Below are 25,346 nucleotides of genomic sequence, written 5' to 3'. Positions count from 1 at the left end.
ATATATAAATATTCGATTTATCATTTTATATTACCATCTCAAAGTGGTCAATGTCCCTTTAACAAAAGCAACTTAAAGACTTTTTAAAATGTGCATCTTCTTCATAAAAGCATTATGAAGCATTATATATAAACCATGAATAAATATGCCATTACTTTGGGTAGCAAGAAAATTATTTATTTTTAATTATAAAGCCAGCTGAACTTTATTAAAGGGGCATGAAACCCATTTTTTTCCCCCATGATTTAGAAAGAGCATGCAATTAAAAACAACTTTCTAATTTACTTTTATTAACTAATTTGCTTCATTCTCTTGATATCCTTTGCTGAAAAGCATATCTAGATATGCTAAGTAGCTGCTGATTGGTGACTGTACATAGATGCCTCATGTGATTGGCTCACCCATGTGCATTGCTATTTCTTCAACAAAGGATAACTTATGATTGAAGCAAATTATATAATAGAAGTAAATTTCGAATGTTGTTTAAAATTGTATTCTCTACCTAAATCATGAAAGAACATTTTTGGGTTTAATGTCCCTTTTAAGTTCTTGAAATTAATTTCTACAATGCTCTTTACATTCAGTTTAATGTATATAACATCCATGTTCTCTTTCTGTTTATCATTTGTAACTGAGGCAGAGTTTAACATCAGTCCTTAAGGAAAATAAATGTTTATATTTATACAGGAATAAATCATCTGATCGTTCACAGACTAATCCAAATGCACGTGTACCATCTTTCTAGTTCTCATTTAAATTGTCTAAGACTGCAATTCCCCCAATCTGCTTCTTGAAATAAATTGATGCGTATGACTATTGCTAAGTGGCATATAGAGCATATACATTTATATGCATCATTAGCTCTTACACAATATAAGCCGTGCACAAATACAGCTTACTTCCCATTGCAACAATTCACATTTAGTTGCTTTTAAAAACTAGTGAAGGTGACAAGCAAAAACTAAATGTTTGAATATATTTGTTATTTTCAGCATTCAAACTTCTATAGTTTGTCATAGTACCACAAACTGCACACAGCTTGGGAGAAATGAACCATTCATTTTACTGATATAATTGTTTCCGAACAGTGGTTGCTGTCAGCTCTGAGGAAAGCAAACGGAAATTCAATTAAAAGTGTGGAAATTCAATTAAAAGTGTGCTGCTTGAACACAGGTTGTGAATTAAAGTTACAATTAAATATTTAATATTTCATAATAAACTGGTGTTTGTAATTTTCACCAGCAATTAAGACCAGAGGGGGGGGGGTATACTAAAATAGGAGTCTAACACTAGAAAGGCCCCTCCTAAAAGTTGATTCTGCACATACTAATACCGATATACAGACTAATACAGACATTTACGTGACTGGTACACCCAGAGACTGATTTTATTTATTTTTGCATGTAGAATTAAGTATAAAAAGACTATTATAAGGGCATATTGATGCATGGCTTAATATTTTAGCCCTGCCTATGTAAGTAATTCTGTCCAGTCTAACATCAGCGTATTTAATGCTTTGTAATGCTGTGCCATTTTCTCTGACAGCTATGGCGCTACAATTGATTTTGTTTAGCTATCTCACCTTACCTTCCATTTTTGCACTAGAATTTTAGGCTGTGAAAATATGCATATTCATACAGTACACTTTTACAGTAGAGCTGTCATTTAAAAGAAATTCGGAGGTTGGTAATGCTTTCCTCCATTTGATTAAAATCAGCCATTGTCTTGAAAAAAAAAAAAGATTACAGATACAACATGAATTTGCTTCCTCTTTACCAGAATGTTAGAGATTTATTTTAAACCCTGTAAACCTGGTTAGCTATAGCTAGCATCATTACATAGCGTTTACAGTATGCAGCCTGACAGATGGATGTTTGCTCAAATCTGGGGGCATTGCTAAGTTCATTATAATTGTAGAGCAGCAATTACATTTGCTTGTCAAAGCTTCTCGCTTGATAACTTCCATATCGTGACTTCCGTTTGACTTTTACTCCAGGGAGCAGCCTCTAAAAATAATAATGCCGTTTTTACAATGTGTAGAAGAGTCTTTGCAGCTGGAAAGATTTATTTAATTCCTTATCAAATCTAATCATTTATGTGCCTGTCCTGCATTAATACTGAGCACGGTTGCTATTTTTCCTCCTTTTGTAAAATGAGTATGATGTCATGGTATGCCAAACATAAAAGCTAAATTAAAATATAGACTTTTACCAGCACAATAAGGCTGATGGGCCTCTGTTTTTTTTAACTTGACCTGTTGATCTCCAGGCTTCTTTTTATCCACAAAAACTTGATGTCTGTCTGGTGCAGTACTTTAGTTATCAGCTTTTTACAATTATATCACTTTCAAATGATTTAGCATATGGGTATTATGTCCCTTTAAATGATTTTTTTCAAGCATATCCTGTGTTATGATGAAACTGTCATTTATAAATGTAGAAGAGAAAATGAACAAAGAAGCATTTATTTTGACAGCCGTTTTCTACCAGTGAAGTTATCTAGTTTACCAATTTGCTATTTACATAAAAATGATTTTCTCTTCACTGAAACCGTATGCATACACCAGGCCTTTCTATAATATAATTCAATTCCGTAAAATGCGGCGTATTTTGAGCTGACAGTTGAAATTATGTATAGCTTCCAAATTATAATAGTTTATTTTCTATTGGGACTTTTGGTGCGTATATGTCATTAATATTTTTCATTTTATTTATGTGATTTAGTGCTGACTTTTTTTCCATAAAAATGTAATATTTAAATACTGTGAGTGCTATGGACAAAATATATGAATGTGTTGCCAAGATATACTTGTTTAAAGGGGCATAACACTATCACATTCTCAAAAAGCTAATGCTAACAACATATGTTGAAGATCTACAAATTCCCTTGTTATTTCTCTCATAATTTCTTAAGAACATATGCAATACTGTTAGTCTATAGCATACCATGTGTAGTCATTAATTATTCCCTACTTCTGTAAATATCTACACATATTTCCGCCTACCTGCCTGGAGTGTGGTAGACCGAGCTGGATCTCTGCTCATATTTGTTTGTTTTTTAAACACAAGAAGAGCCCTCTAAGTACAGTTTTCTGCTCCTGCAAAGGATTATTACAGCCCTCTTCTTACAAACACAGTGCCTAATGTCTTATGGCAAATTGTGCTGTGACTTTTTATTAAGGAGGTCTTCTTGCTCATGGGACAGCACACCCTTTGTGAGCAAAAAAGGTTCACAGAAAGCATCAGTGCTTTTTGTTTTCATGGCTTCTGTACTGTTTGACCCCAAATTGTCTAATCATTTTGTACCACCCATAACTATACCCAAATGAAACACATACACCAAAGTGGGATAAAAAAGGCTGCAGCTTATTTTATTAATTTTCACAACATAACTTTTTAAAACACAAAACCAGAAAACCAGAGCTTGCCCCACCAAATTCATTTTTTCCTGTGCCTACACCCATAAGGCACGCCTCCCCATGAAAGCCACCTCTCCTGTCTATCCCAACAGGAGGTACCAGGAACCCCAACGATAGAGTAAGCCAGCACCCAGGGCAAGCACCCCGCCACTGCTGCGACAAAGAAAATTTAAGTTATATAAATATATATATGTATATATTTTTTTCTTTTAATGGGGGGGAGGGTGGGCACTTAAGCCGTGATGCTCCCGATCAGGTAAGTAAATAAAAGGGCGCGAACCCACTGAACCACCACTGAATTTAAAACCTTTGCTAAAACCACGTCCCCTTGTCCTTTACCTGACCCTCAATTCATTCAATAGGGGTCAATTACCCCTACCTCAATGGTCTCGTCTGGGGTGCTCTTGACCCCAAATTGTCTAATCATTTCGTACCACTCATAACTATGAAACACATACATCAAAGTGGGATAAATAAGGCCGCAGCTTATTTTATTAATTTTCACAACATATATAACTTTTTAAAACACAAAACCAGAAAACCAGAGCTTGCCCCACCAAATTCATTTTTTCATGTGCCTGCACCCATAAGGCACGCCTCCCCATGAAAGCGACCTCTCCTAATTATCCCAACAGGAGGTACCAGGAACCCCAACCATGGCGTAAGCCAGCACCCAGGGCAAGCACCCCGCCACAGCTCGACCTACCAGCGAGCACCGCCCAAAGCAGCTGTGGCCAACTCAATACCCTCTTTCACAGTGAAGTTAAATAAATGCAAACCCACCTCATTTAGGTGGACCCCATCCCATGAGAAAAAACATTTTCCAGATTCCCCTTCAAACTCAGAGTGCCTCAAAGCGAGGCCCCAACATTTTTTAACATGGCTGCTTACCATTCGATTCATCTTACGCCGTGAGTTTTCTAACCTAACACAATCCCAGGCAGACCGCCAAACCAACCGGCATTCTATGTCGGACCAAACAATCACCAAACCCGGAAATAATGCACACAGCCGATCCAAATCCCACTTGATCCTATCAACTAGAAACTTCTGTGCCATGAAACCCAGATCATTATCACCCAGGTGAACAACCAAAATATGAGGAGGAGAAAAAAGCCTAGCATAATTCACAACTGTCTCTAACAACTGGGCCCACCTCATACCCCTGATCCCAAACCACCTCAAAATAACCTTCTCCCTACTGAAACCCAACTTAGCCCCGTTTTCTTTCACTGCTGCTGCCTTCCTTGCTCAATAAATGTAAGAATGGCTGACCAACCAGCACCTCAAGGGACCTACGAAAAGAGAATCAATTTAGCAAAAAAAAACCCTCTAAATCACTAACCCCGGCCTCACATACACCCTGAAACGATCAGACCCCCACCTTCCAATCTTTTTAATTAACGAAGGCTCCAAACCCAAACGCTGAGCTTCCGTTGCAGCCCCCAATACGGAAAGAATGTGAACCAAATTTGTGAGCTTTTAAACCCAACAAAACAAGAGACTTCCTAAGAACCAAGACAAACTGGAAAACTGAAAGAACAGAACCGTCCTGATGAATGAAGAAAGCCTCAATCACCCCCGGACTAACCTTCAAAAATTCCACAACGGCCCCAACAGGACAACAATTACCACTGACAGCACTCAAACTAATCAACCTACCCTTACCCAACTGGTCAGTCTTGGACTTCCACAACCATATCTCCAGTTACCCCTTATTCAAACAAACATTGCTACAACGAAGCCCACTGGCACATTTCTTGTTTCTACCCACCATTTCGGAGATCCAAAAAGCCCCAAAAAAGCCAATACAAAAGCAGCCCGAAACAGTAGAACTTCAAATTCAGAAGAACAAACTTGAGGCAGAATTGCCACCAACCTCTTCAACAAAGAAAAAAACACTGGCCTTCTTCCTTTCCTGACAGACTTCCCTCTGCACAAACCCCAAACAGCCATCCTGACCACAAAATTCTTAGTAACATCCTTCAACCCACCCAATTGAAACAAAAAAGCCAGAGCAGCCATCCTCTTTCGAATCTCAGCCACAGAAAATTGCTCCATCCCCCATTGTTTTACCCTTTCTAACAGGACTTCCAGACAAATATCCCCCGAAGCCATCCAATCCCGGCTTCCCACCACTGAGACCCACAACTGCCATACCCAGGCGTAAGCCCTCCAGGTAGACTGAGCAAGAGCCCTTTTTACAAGGTCCCATACTACTGATAGCCCAGTAGCCACAATTCCCTTGGGCAAGTCACACCCTCCGTTTCCGCCTCCGGAGCCTCCAGCCTCAAACGCTCCCACTGAAAATGGGACAAGGCATCAGCAATTGAATTAACTTTGCCCGGTACATGTACAGCTCTAAAATTCACATTAAGCCTCAAGCATTCCAATACAAACTCTCTCAGCAAACGAATAACCGGGGGGGGGGGGGGGAATTGGTAGTCAAGTTATTAATTGAATATACCACCCCCATATTATCGGAATGGAAACATACGTTACTACGCTCAGAGGCCCAAACCTTCAAAGCCACCACCAAAAGAAAAAGTTCCAGAAACATCAAGTTTTTTGTCAGACCCTTTACATCCCAATCCTCCGGCCAAGCCTCCTCACACCATTTTCCATTCAGGTATGCTCCAAAACTACAGGAACCAGATGCATCCGTGAACAGGCACAGACGTTCATCGGACCAACCAACTTCTTGAATCAACAACTGGCCATTGAAGTCCTTCAAAAAAATGACCATACTCGAAGATCATCTTTTAACACTTTGGTCAGATGAATATGATGATGACCTACCCGGCCCTTCGGCACGCGGTGACATCTTCACCGCTCACTGTCGCTCCACTGGTTCCTGACGCCACCTCCACTTTGGGCCTCCTGACCCCAAAAGACCTCCGCTTACCGGGCCTCGCCACAGACCTTCTCCTGGATCCAAACGCCTCAGGACACATATAAATACATATATTCACATATATAGACATTTATATATGCATGCATATACATCTTTAGATGTATGTATCTTAATGTCAAAGCCTGTTTTTTTCCTAATATCTGAGACTTCATATCTTTGAGCACTTATAAGTTTTTTTGCAATATTTAAGGATAATTGTCATTAGATGATGTTATTATGAGTGTTAGTGTACTTTGTAAAGTATTTTTTTGTGACACTTTTTTGTTGCCCGAAACAATTGACCAGAGCTCGGAGGTCGCACTAACCCAATGAGCGTTAAAGGGACATAAAACCCCAAATTTTTCTTTCATGATTTATATAGAACATAACATTTTAAACAACGTTCTAATTTACTTATCATATTTTCTCTGTTTTCTTGTTATCCTTAATTGAAAAGCAGAAATGTACGCTCAAGAGTGCACGTGTCTGCAGCACTATATGGCAGCAGTTTTGCAACACTGTTATACATTAGCAGGAGCACTAGAGGGCAGCACTATTTCCTGTCATGTAGTGCTTCAGGCCTGTGCACGCTACCTACCTAGGTATCTCTTCAATAAGAATGAGAATGAAATTTGATGATAGAAGTCAATTGGAAACTTTTAAAAAATTGTTTTCTTTATCTGAATCATGAAAGAAAATGTTTGGGTTTAATACCTTTAACTTTAATTGTGCTCAAGCGATCGCTTTTACTTTCAACTTGTAATACGAGTGCAATGTAACCTGCGTGCAAATGAATGCGAATACCCGTTATCGCTAATGCGCAAACGTTTGTGGCCTATAATTTCTTAAGCATTAGATGCAGCTACTGATCGTGGCCTAAATCACAATCTATTGTCTGTTTTTCAGGGTGAAAAGGCTACTTTTCGATTCGGTGTGATCACTATATTGAGATATCATCTGATTCTCTCATTCAAAAATGGGATTCAGTTGCTAGAAAAAAGCCCTATTTCCCCTATGGGGCAGACAACTTCTCAGTTATCGCAAATATGTTTTCAGCTCACTTTTCAACTGCTTTTCAAGCCCAGTTTGGCTTATTGAATTTGGGATCTCAAGACACATGAAAAGTCATAGAAAGGGCTTTTTGGACACTTGTTAGACTATTTCAGAGCTTTTTCCAAACAGTTAATTCACCTATGTTGAAAACTCTGAAATGACAACTGGAGACATTCTAAAAATTTATTAACATACATGGTATTGATTCATTAAAACTCCATTCCTCCTTATTAGAGAGGCAATTCACTGTCAACATATTTACATATGAATAGGCACGTATACATATGCAGATGTGATGACTATGTGATATCTTGTACAGCTATCTGCAGGAAAACTCACTTATTCGAACCAACATCTACAAATTATGTGATTTTATATTTCTTTTTTCATATTTGATTGTATTTATAACTTGCACTCTTGTGAACAGTACTGGGGTTATGAAAATTGTGTTTCTACAGAATATATCCTAATCGCTACTTTCATAGTTAACTATTGCAATCCGTTTCCATCCACACCACTGCTAACCCATATAAATGCATCTTTTAGGTGATCAGAATGGCCAGACTATGCATTGTTTTTCTATTGCCATATGGGCAATTGAGAACATTCACAAGGATTCTTAAAACTATATTTATTTCTGTTGTTTATTAAAGGCCCAGTTCCACTCTGGCGTTAATTGCAAACAAGATGGTGTATACACGTATTATTCTTATTATTTATTTATAAAGCGCCAACAGATTCCATAGGTACAAGGATAAAAGTACAACGTAGAAACAATACAATAAGAGACAAATAAGAGACAACATTTTACAGACAAACACAGGGGGAATTGAGGGCCCTATTCCCGTGCAAAAGACTTATAATAACATTTTTAAAACTGTAAATCATGAGGCCGCTGTCTACCTTTCTACCTACCCATCACATTTTTGTAAATATTTTGTTATATCTTTTCATGTGATAACACTGAAGAAATGACACTTTGCTACAATGTAAAGTAGTGAGTGTACAGCCTGTATGATGGTGTAAATTTGCTGTCCCCTCAAAATAACTCAACACACAGCCATTAATGTCTAAACCATTGGCAACAAAAGTAAGTACACCCCTAAGTGTAAATGTCCAAATTGGGCGCAAAGTGTCAATATTTTGTGTGGCCACCATTATTTCCAGCACTGCCTTAACCCTCTTGGGCATGAAATTCACCAGAGCTTCACAGGTTGCCACTGGAGTCCACTTCCACTCCTCCATGACTACATCAATGTGCTGGTGGATGTTAGAGACCTTCCGCTCTCCACATATGCTCAATAGGTTTTAGGTCTGGAGACACGCTTGGCCAGTCCATCACCTTTACCCTCAGCTTCTTTAGCGAGGCAGCAGTCATCTTGGAGGTGCGTTTGGGGTCGTTATCATGTTGGAATGCTGCCCTGCGGCCCAGTATCTGAAGGGAACATGCTCTGCTTCAGTATGTCACAGTACATGTTGGCATTCATGGTTCCCTCAATGAACTGTAGCACCCCCATTTAACATACCTGTTCCCCATTTACACCTGAGACCTTGTAACACTAACGAGTCACATGACACCGGGGAGGGAAAATGGCTAATTAGGCCCAATTTAGACATTTCCACTTAGGGGTATACTCACTTTTGTTGCCAACGGTTTAGACATTAATGGCTGTGTGTTGAGTTATTATGAGGGGACAGCAAATTTACACTGTTATACAGGCTGTACACTCACTACTTTACATTGTAGCAAAGTGTCATTTCTTCAGTGTTGCTACATGAAAAGATATAACAAAATATTTACAAAAATGTGAGGGGTGTATTCACTTTTGTGAGATACTGTATATATATATATATATATATATATATATATATATATATATATATTTGTTTGTGTATATATATATATATATATATATATATATATATATATGTATATGTATGAGAGGATGTAAATGGATATAGGATGATAACTGTAAGTGTGATACCTAGTTTAATGGAATCTATATTAGTCTTTATATATATATATATATATATATATATATTTATATATATATATATATATATATATATATATATATATGCCTAGTGTGAATACACATGTCTTTCAATCTTACAAATAACATCCTATTTCAAATTATTGATTGAGACCTCTAGGGGATAAAGTTTTTAGATCATATATCCATTTTGTTTCTAATTTTAATAGATTTTTTTGAATATCAGTCCCCCTCCAATTTTTTCTCACTTTATCAATACCTATATACGTTAAACAATTTCAATTTAAATTTTATTTCTATGTGTATAGTTGTAAACATATATGTATAGGTTCTTCTCCCTGGCTGCAAAGCAAAGAAACTTGTGACAGAAGAATCTTCTTTGGTCTGACTGTGATTTAGGCATTTGCACTTTTACTTAATCACTCAATACATTTTTTCTTTTTGTGTTTTAAGTGCACTGCTATTTTGTCTAAAATGATGGTTTCTGTGTAATGTAAAGCATGATGTACTCCTTCCGTATACGAGTAGAGGCAGTGGATATTTTTATATCCTCTATTTTTATTGCTTTATGATGTTATAGACTACATAAGAAAGAGAATGTCAATGTTCAGACATGCAAGGCTGATCTCCTGTGAGCGTTAAGCAGAAAATGTGTATGGAAGCAGCCTTCATTATGGTTGAATCTGTCTGACAACCAGACTGTTCAGATTACCAGAAGTGGAAACTAGAAAAAAATGTGTTTTCAGCTACTTATAATCAAGGACAATTTTTTATACAAGGAAAATAAGATTTCATATTATGGCTGTGTAAGATTTTCACTTCTCTGAGTATCATATCTATAGGGTACTTTTCTATTTACTCTTGTTTTAAATGTGAACATACTTAAAGGGACATGAAATCCACATTTTTTCTTTAATGATTTAGAAAGAGCATGTAATTTTAAACAACTTTCTAATTTACTTCTGTTATCTAATTTGCTTCATTCTCTTGATATCACTTGCTGAAAAGCATATCTAGATATGCTCAGAAGCTGCTTATTGGTTGCTGCACATAGAGGCCTCGTGTGATTGGCTCAGACATATGCATTGCTATTTCTTCAACACAGGATATCTAAAGAATTGAGCAAATTAGATAATAGAAGTAAATTGGAAAGTTGTTTAAAATTACACGACCTATCTGAATCATAAAAGTTTAATTTTGACTAGACTGTCCCTTTAAATGGAGTTGAGCTTGCTAGTCTCTACTCTAAGGAGGGGCAGCTACCAAACCTTTATGAATTCTGCAATTTTCAAACTGAAGTTGTGGCGAGTCATGGAGACATTCGTTTTACAAAACACATTTTTATTGAATCTATGTCAGGGCTGTATATTATAAAAAATATTATTACTATTCAATAATAACATTTTGTTTGCAGTATGAATGCTGAGGTTGCACTCTGAGTAACTCAGTCTAAATGTCTGATCACATGGTGGCAACAGTTAAAGGGACATGAAACCCAAAAATTTTTTTTCATGGTTTAGGTAGAACATGCAATTCTAAACAACTTTCCAATTTACTTCTATTATCAAATTTACTTCATTCTCTTGGTATAATTTGTTGAAGGAGCAGCAATGCACTAAACACATGAGTGAGCCAATGACAATCTGTATATATATATATATATGCAGCAACCAATCAGCAGCTAGAACCTAGTTTATTTGCTGCTCCTGAGATTTCCTAGACAAACCTTTCAGCAAAGTATAACAAGAGAAGGAAGCAAATTAAATAATAGATGTAAATTGGAAAGTTGTTTAAAATAGCATGCTCTGTCTAAATCATGAAAGAAAACATTAGGGTTTTATGTCCCTTTAATGTTAAAGGGATATGAAACCCAAATATTTTGTTTCCGATTCAGACAGAGCATACAATTATTTTTAAAAAAAAGTTTCCAGTTTTATTCTGTTTTACAATTTGCTTTGTTCCCATTGTATTTTTTGTTGAAGAGATACCTAGGTAGGCATCTGGAGCACTACATTGCAGTAAATAGTGCTGCCATCTAGTGCTCTTGCTTATGGATAACATTCTTGTAAAACTGCTGCCATATAGTGCTCTAGAAACGTGCATGCTCCTGAGCTTATGTCCACGCTTTTCAGCAAAATATGCCAGAAGAAGCCAGACAATTGATAACAGAAGTAAAATTAGAAAGTTGTTCAAAATGCCATGCTCTATCTGAATCATGAAAGAACAAATGTGGGTTTCATGTCCCTTTAAAGCAACTTATTGTGGAAAGGACTTATAGGGCAAATAGAATCAAAGTTAAGTAGGTTGAGATCTTAAAGGGACACTGAACCCACATTTTTTCTTTTGTGATTTAGATAGAGCACACACTTTTAAGCACCTTTCTAATGTACTCCTATTATCAATTTTTCTTCGTTCTCTTGCTATCTTTATTTGAAAAAGAAAGTCCAGAACCTTGGACAGCACTTGTTTATTGGTGGATGAATTTATCCACCAATCAGCAAGAACAACCCAGGTTGTTCACCAACATGGGCCGGCATTTAAACTTACATTTTTTGATTTTCAAATAAAGATACCAAGAGAATAAAAAACATTCGCTAATAGGAGTAAATTAGAAAGTTGCTTAAAGTGATGGTAAACTCTTTTACTTATCAATTTCATATTTACACTGCTATAGGTATGTATGATCAAACCGCATTGTTATTTTTTTATTTAGTATTTAATTTCGAAACAATTTTCCTAATCTTTTGTAAGCTGTTTGCTCCGCATCTCCCCGCCTCGCTCCGCCCCTCTTACATGCCCGTAACCACACTTTGTCCTTAGTCCTCTCTCCACCCTCTCCTTACGTCACCCTCATTGCTCGTTCATGATATTCTAATTGTTGACGCATGCGCATTCGTTTGCATGACGTCTAGGAAGTAAACATTGACTTGTGACATTCAATGTTTACTTTTCTATAAATATTGTTGTTTAAATATATATTGTTGTTAAAAAAAACGAACAATATTACATAGTCAATACCCATCAATATCAGTTGTAGTCATTCGCTAAATATATCAATTATGATTGCTATGAATAATATCTGGATTGCATTACAGCTATCTCAATAATTAATGAGTAACACAAAGGTTTTCTTAAACAATTTTTTGGTAAACAAACATATTGACAATCGAAATGAGTATGATGTACTTACTGGCACTACTCCAAGTAAGGAATGTATCGTAAAATAATAGTATACAATACAGTGCTTACTTTCGAGTGCCGAGAGTGCCGTGTGAAAAAAAACTGAAGACGCATGCGTGAAATCGACCGTGCACGCGCAAATTCTTAGACATATTTTGATGAAGTTGATTGGTTGTTAGGATCGTCGGGACTTATCGTTAGGGCGCATGCGCAAAAATTGTAATGCAAAGAGCCTGTCTAGCGACTGGATAGAGGATTGGACACAGGCAGGGTAAATCCATGTGACGTCACGGTGGGCTGGCGATTTTATGGAACGGATATATTATTGATTTGGAAATTGTAAGTAAATGGCTATTTCATGTTTATTACGAAATTTCAGGAGACAGTTTAATATGATTTGATAATACCTATAACATATTCACCCTATACTGAGTTTACCATCCCTTTAAAATCACATTCTCTATCTGAATCACAATTGAAAAAAATTGGGTTCAGTGTCCCTTTAATTGAATCCTGCCTATTCTGCTTGTTTGCTGCCCTACTGGATTTTAACCCTCTGCCTGACCTCTACTCTGGTTTTTAGAGTCTGATTTTGTTTTTGTTGTTTTTACATTTTAATTTGAGCATAGCATGATGGTAGTCTCCATGTTGTACATACTATTTAGCATGATGGTAGTCTCCATGTCGTACATACTATTTAGCATGATGGTAGTCTCCATGTCGTACATACTATTTAGCATGATGGTAGTCTCCATGTCGTACATACTATTTAGCATGATGGTAGTCTCCATGTCGTACATACTATTTAGCATGATGGTAGTCTCCATGTCGTACATACTATTTAGCATGATGGTAGTCTCCATGTCGTACATACTATTTAGCATGATGGTAGTCTCCATGTCGTACATACTATTTAGCATGATGGTAGTCTCCATGTCGTACATACTATTTAGCATGATGGTAGTCTCCATGTCGTACATACTATTTAGCATCATGGTAGTCTCCATGTCGTACATACTATTTAGCATGATGGTAGTCTCCATGTCGTACATACTATTTAGCATGATGGTAGTCTCCATGTCGTACATACTATTTAGCATGATGGTAGTCTCCATGTCGTACATACTATTTAGCATGATGGTAGTCTCCATGTCGTACATACTATTTAGCATGATGTCAGTCTCCATGTCGTACATACTATTTAGCATGATGTCAACATCTTCAGCAGCACAAGGATATATATATATATATTCTAGTACTTTGCAGTCATAGCCATATACCATATACCTTTGAACCATTGTATAAAAAAGTATTTATATATTTATGAATAATTTGTATCAGATGGTGTATATGTGAGTGTAGCTGTTTTTTTTTTTAACTATGATCCTTTATATTAGGTCTTTAGTTACACTAACCCAACACGGGTTAAATTCTATTGCTCTCGAGCTAACGCGTTTACTTTCAACTTGTAATACTTGTAATGTAGCCCAATGTACTCAGCTAGCTCCCAGTATTGCATTGTTACTTCTTTAGCAAAGGATACCAAGAGAATGAAGCAAATTAGATAATAGAAGTAAATTGGAATGTTGTTTAAAATTGGATTCTTTATCTGAATCATTAAAGAAAATGTTGGGTTTTTATGTCCCTTTAAATACAGACTAAATTGAACAAAGGGCAAATTTAAATGGCAGGAACACTATGCCAAAATCAGACTGGTGAAATATGGGACAGTTGGCAACTATGTGAGGGAGAAACCTATTTTTAGGTCCTTCTTTCTATTTATTTTTTTATGGATTGAATTTCAATTTCTAATCAGTCCTTATCTTGAATCTTATTAATGTGTTGACGATCTCCCTGTATGCAGCAAATTAAGAGGATAGTTAACACAACATTTAAAATATTTAATTTTGCATTTTAATAAAGCCTTTGCTATGCACTTTTCTTTCATGTAATTAGCAAGAGTCCATGAGCTAGTGACGTATGGGATATACATTCCTACCAGGAGGGGCAAAGTTTCCCAAACCTCAAAATGCCTATAAATACACCCCTCACCACACCCACAAATCAGTTTTACAAACTTTGCCTCCCATGGAGGTGGTGAAGTAAGTTTGTGCTAGATTCTTCGTTGATATGCGCTTCGCAGCAGGCTGGAGCCCGGTTTTCCTCTCAGTGTGCAGTGAATGTCAGAGGGATGTGAAGAGAGTATTGCCTATTTGAATTCAATGATCTCCTTCTACGGGGTCTATTTCATAGGTTCTCTGTTATCGGTCGTAGAGATTCATCTCTTACCTCCCTTTTCAGATCGACGATATACTCTTATATATACCATTTCCTCTACTGATTCTCGTTTCAGTACTGGTTTGGCTTTCTACTACATGTAGATGAGTGTCATGGGGTAAGTCTTATTTTCTGTGACACTCTAAGCTATGGTTGGGCACTTTTATATAAAGTTCTAAATATATGTGTTTAAACATTTATTTGCCTTGATTCAGGATGTTCAACATTCCTTATTTCAGACAGTCAGTTTCATATTTGGGATAATGCATTTGAATAATCAATTTTTTCTTACCTTAAAATTTGACTTTTTTTCCTGTGGGCTTTTAGGCTCGCGGGGGCTGAAAATGCTTCATTTTATTGCATCATTCTTGGCGCAGACTTTCTTGGCGCAAAAATTTTCTTGTCATTTCCGGCGTCATATGTGTCGCCGGAAGTTGCGTCATTTTTTTGACGTTTTTTGCGCCAAAAAATGTCGGCGTTACCGGATGTGGCGTCATTTTTGGCGCCATAAGCATTTAGGCGCCAAATAATGTGGGCGGCTTTTTTGGCGCTAAAAAATTTGAGCGTCATTGTTGTCTCCACAATATTTAAGTCTCATTGTTTATTGCTTCTGGTTGCTAGAAGCTTGTTCATTGGCATTTTTTCCCATTCCTGAAACTGTCATTTAAGGAATTTGATCAATTTTGCTTTATATGTTGTTTTTTCTATTACATATTGCAAGATGTCTCAGATTGACCCTGAATCAGAAGCCACTTCTGGAAAAACGCTTAACTGAGTTTCAGTTCTACCAAAGCTAAGTTCATTTATTTTAAATGTTATAAATGTTTATCTTTAGCTATGGTTTGTAATAAGTTATTATGATATACTTTTACATGCAGAATCGATTAGTATTTATGCTTTATATATTGCCATTCTTTTTACATCTTATGTACAAGAAATATTTAGAAGATTTATAAGAAATATTTTTCTGATTCTATTTTAAAGGCTTTGTCTGACATCGTGCCTTCTAATAAAATTTTTAGGTCTTTTTCACTTCTTTTTTAATTATTGAAGTTTCAAATGACCAACAACATACTGAGTTATCCTTCTCTGATGATGTTTTTTCTCTTTCAGAATTTTCTTCATCAGATATTGACACTAACAAATCTACTTTTTTTTTTTTTTAATTAAAGTACATTTGTTCTTTGTTGAAAAGGTGTTGATTATTTTGGATATTAAGGTAACTAGTTCTTTAAGACTAGCTGACACTATTTCTGCCTATTTATTCTTCTGTGTTTTCAGAGGTTTTCTTTCCAATTCCCCATACTAGGGAATGGAATTGGCTGAGAATTTTCTTTTATTCCTTCTTCAAAGATTTTAAACTATATTCTTTGCCAGCAGTTAAATTCAATTTGGAGGGTTCTCCAATTTATTGGGGCTATCTCTACTCCTACTAATTATGCTATTGTTTCTATAGCAAAATAGTATTTATTTTCCTTTAGATAGTTGTATCTTATTTATGGAAAATTATTTAGTTTCAAGTACTTTTCTTGGTCCTGTGATTTATTTGGATATTGCAATTGCTTCATTTTTTCTGTTTACTTTAAGATCAAGTATCAGATTATGATTTATTTTAGCATTTTTAAAAGGGACAACATTTACTAGACTAGGTGCTGTTGCATTTGTCTTGTTGTTTTGCATTTATTGATTATTCAAGTCCACTGTATTGACTGGTCCTTTAAACTGGACTATCATGCTAATAATTACATTTGTGTCTTCATTTTATTGAATATTTTCGCAAATGAGGGTTAATCTATGTCTTTAGCTATTTTAGCTAGAAGAATTTTGTGATTTTTTAAAAAATCCATATTTCTTTTGTTCTAAGATAATCAATTATTTGTTTTATAATTGGATTCAATTCTTAACTGTTACTCTGGGCTTCAAGATTGAGTTCTAAGACTAAAACTTTAAGCTTATACTAGTTTGGTTGTTCTTATTAAGGAACGAATTCCTGAGTTCTTTCCCAAGTAACATGTTTATAATTGGAAATTTTTCAGTTCGAAATCAGCTCCCTAATATTGCGATGTACATGCCGTATTCCAGCTTGGCTGGTGAGGGGCAGGTTAAGACTTCTTTGAAATTTATTTGGTTCTATTTGGTCCAAATTTCTTTGATTTTATTCCAGTAAGGCTAACACTTTCTTAAAGTGTGTTTCTGTCCTATATATTTTGAGTACTGTTGAAGCATGGCTGGGCACCCATGGGGTTCAAGCGCTGCTCAGACCTGGAATCTTCTGGGGTATTTCTTCCAGTTCCTTTTTTAGGAACTGGGTTTTGGAGTTTTATTCAAACTATTCTGCCTTTTTATGGTCATTGATAGCATTATTTGTTTTCATTAAATACAATAAATGCATATTTTCATTTTTCTGTTTTCATTCAGATTATTTTCTGAGGATGCAGAATCTCATATGATTCACTTTGCTCTTCAGGACATAGTTAGAGGATCTTTTTTTCAAAAGCTCTTGATTCCTCACGCAAGGGTCACCTTTTTTAGGTTTCCAGATAGTTTATGTCACTGTCTTTGTCTCTATCAGACAAGGGACAATTTTATTGGGTTCCGTCTGTCGGTACCTTTAGTCTCTATTATTTCCTTCAGTTGCTATATATGCATAGAAGTTTTAGGTCTTATGGCCACAGCATTGGATTCAATTCCCTTTGCTCATTTTCAATAGAAAGAACCTTTCCAGTCTTTTATGAGTGTTGTTTCTTCGAGAACATGGTTGGAGGATCAATTTACCAAAAAGTTCGTTGATTCCTCAGACAAGGGTAACCTTTTTAGGTTTCCAGATAGATTCAGTGTCCATGACTCTGTCTCTGATGGACAAGAGACGTCTGAAATTGGTTTCAGCTTGTCGAAACCTTCAGTCTCAATCATTCCCTTCGGTAGCCTTATGCATGGAAATTCTAGGTCTTATGACTGCTGCATTGGACGCGATCCCCTTTGCTCGTTTTCACATGCGACCTCTTCAGCTCTGTATGCTGAACCAGTGGTGCAGGGATTATACAAAGATATCTCAATTAATATCTTTAAAACCGATTGTTCGACACCCTCTGACGTGGTGGACAGACCACCATCGTTTAGTTCAGGGTGCTTCTTTTGTTCTTCCAACCTGGACTGTGATCTCAACAGATGCAAGTCTGACAGGTTGGGGAGCTGTATGGGGGTTTCTGACAGCACAAGGGGTTTGGGAATCTCAGGAGGCGAGATTACCAATCAACATTTTGGAACTCCGTGCAATTTTCAGAGCTCTTCAGTCGTGGCCTCTTCTAAAGAGAGAGTCGTTCATTTGTTTCCAGACGGACAATGTCACAACCGTGGCATATGTCAATCATCAAGGAGGGACTCACAGTCCTCTGGCTATAAAAGAAGTATCTCGAATACTTGTATGGGCGGAATCCAGATCCTGTCTAAATTTCTCATCTAAACAAGAAGCTTCCCAGGTATCTGTCCAGATCCAGGGATCCTCAGGCGGAAGCAGTGGATGCATTGTCACTTCCTTGGAAGTATCATCCTGCTTATATCTTTCCGCCTCTAGTTCTTCTTCCAAGAGTGATTTCCAAAATTCTAAAGGAGCGTTCGTTTATTCTGCTGGTGGCTCCAGCATGGCCTCACAGGTTTTGGTATGCGGATCTTGTCCGGATGGCTCCTTGCCAACCGTGGACTCTTCCGTTAAGACCAGACCTTCTATCGCAAGGTCTTTTTTTCCATCAGGATCTCAAATCCTTAAATTTGAAGGTATGGAGATTGAACGCTTGATTCTCAGTCATAGAGGTTTCTCTGACTCCGTAATTAATACTATGTTACAGGCTCGTAAATCTGTATCTAGGATGATATATTATCGAGTCTGGAAGACTTACATTTCTTGGTGTTTTTCTCATCTTTTTTCTTGGCATTCTTTTAGAATTTCTAGAATTTTACAGTTTCTTCAGGTTGGTTTGGATAAAGGTTTGTCTGCAAGTTCCTTGAAAGGACAAATCTCTGCTCTTTCTGTTCTTTTTCACAGAAAGATTGCTAGTCTTCCTGATATTTATTGTTTTGTACAAGCTTTGGTTCGTATAAAACCTGTTATTAAGTCAATTTCTCCTCCTTGGAGTTTGTATTTGGTTCTAGGGGCTCTTAAAGCTCCTCCGTTTGAACCTATGCATTCGCTGGATATTAAATTACTTTCTTGGAAAGTTTTGTTTCTTTTGGCCATCTCTTCTGCTAGAAGAGTTTCTGAATTATCTGCTCTTTCTTGTGAGTCTCCTTTTCTGATTTTTCATCAGGATAAGGCGGTTTTGCGAACTTCATTTAAATTTTTACCTAAGGTTGTGAATTCTAACAACATTATTAGAGAAATTGTGGTTCCTTCATTGTGTCCTAATCCTAAGATCTCTAAGGAAAGATCGTTGCATTCTTTGGATGTAGTTAGAGCTTTGAAATATTATGTTGAAGCTACTAAGATTTCCGGAAGACTTCTAGTCTATTTGTTATCTTTTCTGGTTCAAGGGAAGGTCAGAAGGCTTCTGCCATTTCTTTGGTATCGTGGTTAAAGTCTTTGATTCATCATGCTTATGTTGAGTCGGGTAGAACTCCGCCTCAAAGGATTACAGCTCATTCAACTAGGTCAGTCTCTACTTCCTGGGCATTTAGGAATGAAGCTTCGGTTGATCAGATTTGCAAAGCAGCAACTTGGTCTTCTTTGCATACTTTTACTAAATTCTACCATTTTGATGTGTTTTCTTCCTCAGAAGCAGTCTTTGGTAGAAAAGTTCTTCAGGCAGCTGTTTCAGTTTGATTCTTCTGCTTATATTTTCAGTTTTTTTTTTCATTTTAAGATTTAAACTTTGTTTTGGGTGTGGATTATTTTTCAGCGGAAATGGCTGTCTTTATTTTATCCCTCCCTCTCTAGTGACTCTTGCGTGGAAGATCCACATCTTGGGTATTCACTATCCCATACGTCACTAGCTCATGGACTCTTGCTAATTACATGAAAGAAAACATAATTTATGTAAGAACTTACCTGATAAATTCATTTCTTTCATATTAGCAAGAGTCCATGAGGCCCACCCTTTTTTGTGGTGGTTATGATTTTTTTTGTATAAAGCACAATTATTCCAATTCCTTATTTTTTATGCTTTCGCACTTTTTTTCTTATCACCCCACTTCTTGGCTATTCGTTAAAACTGATTTGTGGGTGTGGTGAGGGGTGTATTTATAGGCATTTTGAGGTTTGGGAAACTTTGCCCCTCCTGGTAGGAATGTATATCCCATACGTCACTAGCTCATGGACTCTTTCTAATATGAAAGAAATTAATTTATCAGGTAAGTTCTTACATAAATTATGTTTTTTCAAAACTTTCCCTGTGTTTTAGCTCTAAGTGGTCTATTTATCAAGCTCTGAACAGAGCTTGATGCCCTGTGTTTCTGGCGAGCCTTCAGGCTCGCCAGAAACACCAGTTATGAAGCAGCGGTCTAAAGACTGGAAATCAACCTGATCCAATACGATCGGGTTGATTGACACCCGAATCTGTAAGGGACACCCAAATCTGTCCGTCCGCACAATGATAAATGGACCCCATACAGTTGTTTTTTTATATATACTGCCCCCAGAGAGCCTTGTGTGCATCCTGTGTGATAAGCTTTAGCAAGAAGTACACAACTAATAAGGTTGTTTTAGTTACAAATCTAAGGAAAACACTTTTGTAACATAGACAAAACTAAATCAGAATATTTAAATATGTCAACTATCCTCTTGGGCCTGGTCGGCTTGGGGACACATCTCATATAATTAAAGGGGCGATTATAGTTGACAAAATGGCATGCTCTAATCGAACCTGCTTTACCGTGTAGTTAACTCCGGCAACGTAGACAAACACAGTAGAAGTCCTGCTCTGTTCCCGGGATGCACACAAGGTCAATAGTTAGAAAATGACATGCTCTAACTTGTCCTGCAATGCTGCAATCAATAAAATAATGAATATAAGTAAAGAGAATGCTGGGACCATACAGTATATATGGTGAACAGTCAAGGTCATCAGGGAGTGCCCAGGAAGTTATATGTATATTGGAAGTTATATTAATATTTCTTAAAGGCAAAGTGTACTCTAAATTCTTCTCCCCTTTAATTTGTTTCTAGTACCTGCTAGAATGTATTACATTACATATACTGTATATATATTTTGAGCGCAACCCGACGAGTGCAAACATCTTAAATCTAGTGCAAATAACTCTCAAGTGGGAGTGTTAATTAGCACTCCACTTGTAATTTAATTTGTTTTGTGGATTTCGGTTCCATTGTAGGTTATCTTTAATGTGTTGTTTAGGTATAAGGTTGTAAGCAATCTTCGAAATGGCTTTATTTAGTCTAAGGGAATATAAATGAATATACAGCACTGTAAGCACAGTGTACTTTAGTCATTTTTTTCCGCTGAATTTATCTTTTCAATATATTTGTGATAGTTTATTGTTTGAAGAGTGACTTTATATTGAAGTGTAGATTATGTATTTATCATGCATATGTTCAGCCTTGAACAACATCAGATAGAGTGCATAGTTTGTGCCAGATTACAAGTGAAGCGCAAACTTTAAATTTAAATTGCGCTCGTATTATGTGTTAAAAGTAAACGTGATCTTGTGACTGCAATCGTGATTTACAGTAGAATGATTACTTCGTCCTCAGAGCTGTGGTTAACTGTTTCATGAAAAACAAAGTGTCACAAAACACATCAAAAATACTTTCTAAAGTATAGTCTCATTCTTAATAACACCATTTAATAAAAATGATTAAAAAGAAATATTGCACACAAACGTTATAAGAGCTCAAAGATATGAGGTCTCAGGTGTTAGAAAAAAAAAGGCAGGCAAAGGGCTTTAACATAGAGATACATACATATACATGTCTGAATAGGTATGTGTGTATATATATATATATGTGTGTGTGTGTGTGTGTGTGTGTGTATTGGATCCCTTTGCATTTAAGTAGATAAAAACATGAATAAGCATATTTATGCAATATTCATATTTTCATGTGTTTTGCACATATTAGAATATGCGATCTGGCTTTAGCATATTAGAATTTGCAATTGGGATTGTGCAAATGAAAACTAGGTTAGCGCAAATGTGAATATGCGATCGTGTTTGCGTGAGATTGGGTGCTTTTTCCATTTTTTTCTCTATTGACACATAGGAAAATATGTGAACGCGTACGCTATATTCTAACTTCACATTTTTGTGCTAGTCAGGTTACTGCCAGAGTTAAAACAGTTTACTTTACGAGTGCAACCCGAAGAGCGCAAAAATCTTAATTCTAGCGCAATTAACGCTCAAGCGGGAGCATTAATTAGCACTCAACTTGTAATCTAGCCTTTTGTTGGGTAATTTATTTTGCTGTTTTGTCATATTTAATTGTGAGGAATATCTGCAAATTGAATCATCAGAATCAGAACTTTGTAAAATGTGTGTGGTGCATAATGAGTAAAATAATAGGAAACTCTTAGCTCATCCAGTTTGCATTCCACCTAATATGCAATACAGCTTAGTTTGTGGTGGATAATGGTGTCCTGTTAAGTTTATAATATGCAGTATAGTGGTAAGATTTTTTTTTAAGTGAAAGCACTAGAAATTTGTTTTGGATTAATTTAGCAATTGCTTTGGAAAACACAAAATCATTTTCGGTTTATAGCTATTTTCTTTGCTTAAATAAATATTGTTATAGAAATAAAAGAGTATTTTTAAGATGCTAATAATGCTTATAAACAATCTTAACAGCTTGCATTTTAAGAAAATAGATTATTACACAAAAAACTTGTGAAAAATGTATCAGGCAAAGACTACAGAGGAGTGACTTTTACTTTTTATGTGACTTGTTACTTTTTTACTTTTTATATGGTTCTTATAAACACTATAACTACTTCAGAAAGTGTTGAAAGTGGCGGCGCTGTGTCATCTTCAGGAAACCAAGCTGCCCACATCCTCTGAGTCAACCTTGTTGCTTTCACCTCCAAAATAAAAAAGCTCACAATAGTGTAGCAGATTTCAGACAATGTGGTAGGCGCACAAACTGGTTATACTCACAAGATTGCAGTTAAAATAAGCCGTTTTTAAAATCATCCCAAAGGTGTCTTCAGGTGCAGCTTCATGTTTTATTTAAAATACAGCTCAACGCGTTTCGGCTAAAAGAAGCCTTTATCAAGAGCATAAAGTTAAAACAATTTTTTTAGCCGAAACGCGACCTATAACTGACCATATCTCAGTGGTGTTGCTGCTAACAATGCTGCTATCTTATCAATCAGACAATATGAAGTATCCTCAAATCTTTCCTTCTTTTGAACCATTCTTGAGGACTACATTTTGTAAATGCTGCCTAAAAATATTAGTGCCTGCTTGCCGGTCCTTGTAAATGAGAATGAAATATAATTTTTCTATATTAAGTTTTCTTTTTTTGCTTGTGTCTGTGCAGGGTCAAGGAGCTTTGCTGAAGAACGCCAAAAATGAAGCCATAGAGAACATGAGGCAAATACAACAGGCCTGTCTTGCTGCTGGCTTGAGCAAAGTCTCAAGTACCGCCGCTGATGCAAAAGCCAAGAGAGGACTAGCTTCCATAGAGGAGAAGGATACTGGGGAGGAAAATGGCCGTTTGTGAAACTGAGCAGCAGTTGCTGTTATATACAGGCCTAGCAGGGCTGCTTTTAGAAGAAATTAGGGATATATATACTATTAGGCAAAATACATGAAGTAAAAGCCTTGTTATCATTATTTTTTAATGTCATTATAGAAGTCCTATAATTATATATATATATATATTTTTATTGTTAATCTATGAAACAATTTCTGAAACTTAGGGAAAACAGAAGACTATTTTAAAAGCCCCAAAACTGTATACCTTAAATTAATGTAATGAATATTGATTGCTTGGAGGCTAATTTATATATATTACGCAATTGAGATTATTTAGTGATTGCTTGTGATTCTTTACAGCAATGCTGTATATTTTTGATGATCAGGTCACTTTCCCAGTTAGAAGCAGCCCTGAGGTCTATATATAAAGGCAAACTCCAAACAAAGCACCTTTGTCTGATTTACTTTTATTTATCTAGAAATGACATATATGTAGAGTTGTTGTAAAATTCTCAATGTACACAGTGTTCCTATAACACGTTTTAGCCGCAGAGTATGTGCTATTGCCCAATGTGGTGGAGGGGTCTTTTGCATCTATTCATTCAACTAGATTTTACATTAGGTTCTTCATACATATTCTGTGCTAGAGAGGCCATAGCTTTGCTATAAAATCTGATGCAGAGCCTATTAGGAGACATAGGGTTATGTTCCCTGTCGGACATGCCAGCTAAAAAAATGCCATTTTTTATTTTTCCAAAGGTCCTTTAAATGTTCAAGCACAAAAGAACTTTAGAAATGGAATGTGTGCTCTAGCAGGTATATAAAAGTTCTCAGTGTACCTAAATATCTTTAGGCTGGTAGACACTCAGACTTGTGTTGGTTTTTCCCTCCCTTGTCCTTCTTGTCTTATGTTTTATTGTCCCAGCAATAGTCTAGGGTGCACTAGCATCTGCATCTCAAATGGTGCTGGTGAATTAAATCCCTTGTATAATAGACTTCTATGGGGGCCTGCAGTAAAATTCATGTTGGATATCACTTGATTGCTAAACCAAAGGTGCACTAAGCACATGGTGCGCAAGTAGTGGAGTTCTTCATGCAGTTCTGTGCTATAATATTAATAATAAGGCTTTACTTCAGGTGTAAAAAAGCACTACATTTTAAACTCTGCATTTAACGCACCACTTGTAATACAAGCGCAATGAGGGTACTTATAGCGTCCCTTGGATTACCTGATAAAAGTGTAGAGTTCTCTAAAAAGTTTTGGCTGTGTTAAGATGCTTTGGTTGAAATATTTAACTATTTACTTGTAATGTCAGATTGTGTGTTATTCTTTGTGTGATGTAGCACAAAAGACAGTGTACCCTATGCTTTTCATTGCACTCCACTTGTAATCTACCCACAGTATTTAAATCTAATCTCGGGGGGGATCTCCACTTGTAATCTAATTCACAATATTTATCTAATTTTAGTTTTTTTTTAATCAAATGTCTAAGTAGAAGTCTCAATGACAGTCATAGCTTGCTCTTTGTGTAACTCACAAATGGATGGGCCATATTTTGTTCCACCTCATACTGTGTCACCTATTGATCTGCCATAATGTATTCTGAATCTATGACAACTTCCTACAGATTATCAAAAGTGAAGCAATTACAGCTATAAGATAAACAGCGAGAAATAAGTATCGCCAAGTTACAAATAGTTCCAGAACATGCGCTTACACCAGCTGTAAGAATAAATGAAAAATAAGATGAATTTACCACACTGTGGCACTAACATGTTTTTAGGATTAAAAACCTTAGATTTGCATCAGAGATGTGCTGTTTTCACAGTAGTCTGATTACTGTTAATTCAATCAGAAAGTAGAGAACTGGTCCCCATAATTAAATATACAAAA

General features: G+C 36.4%; 1 protein-coding gene across 1 annotated transcript in view; it reads left to right on the top strand.

The window, feature by feature from the left end:
- Positions 1–23,898, top strand: part of PLCL1 (phospholipase C like 1 (inactive)) — a 607,815-nt gene extending 583,917 nt beyond the window's left edge. The window contains exon 6 of the mRNA XM_053698739.1: positions 23,295–23,898. Coding sequence (XP_053554714.1) covers positions 23,295–23,477 — 183 coding nt within the window. The 3' untranslated portion in view covers positions 23,478–23,898. The remainder of the gene's footprint in view (positions 1–23,294) is intronic.
- Positions 23,899–25,346: the final 1,448 nt, after the last annotated feature.

The sequence above is a fragment of the Bombina bombina genome, chromosome 1 (genome assembly GCF_027579735.1).
Source record: "Bombina bombina isolate aBomBom1 chromosome 1, aBomBom1.pri, whole genome shotgun sequence".
NCBI lineage: Eukaryota > Metazoa > Chordata > Amphibia > Anura > Bombinatoridae > Bombina > Bombina bombina.
The sequence above is the reverse complement of the archived record's forward strand: the minus strand, read 5'-3'. Positions and strand labels throughout refer to the sequence as shown.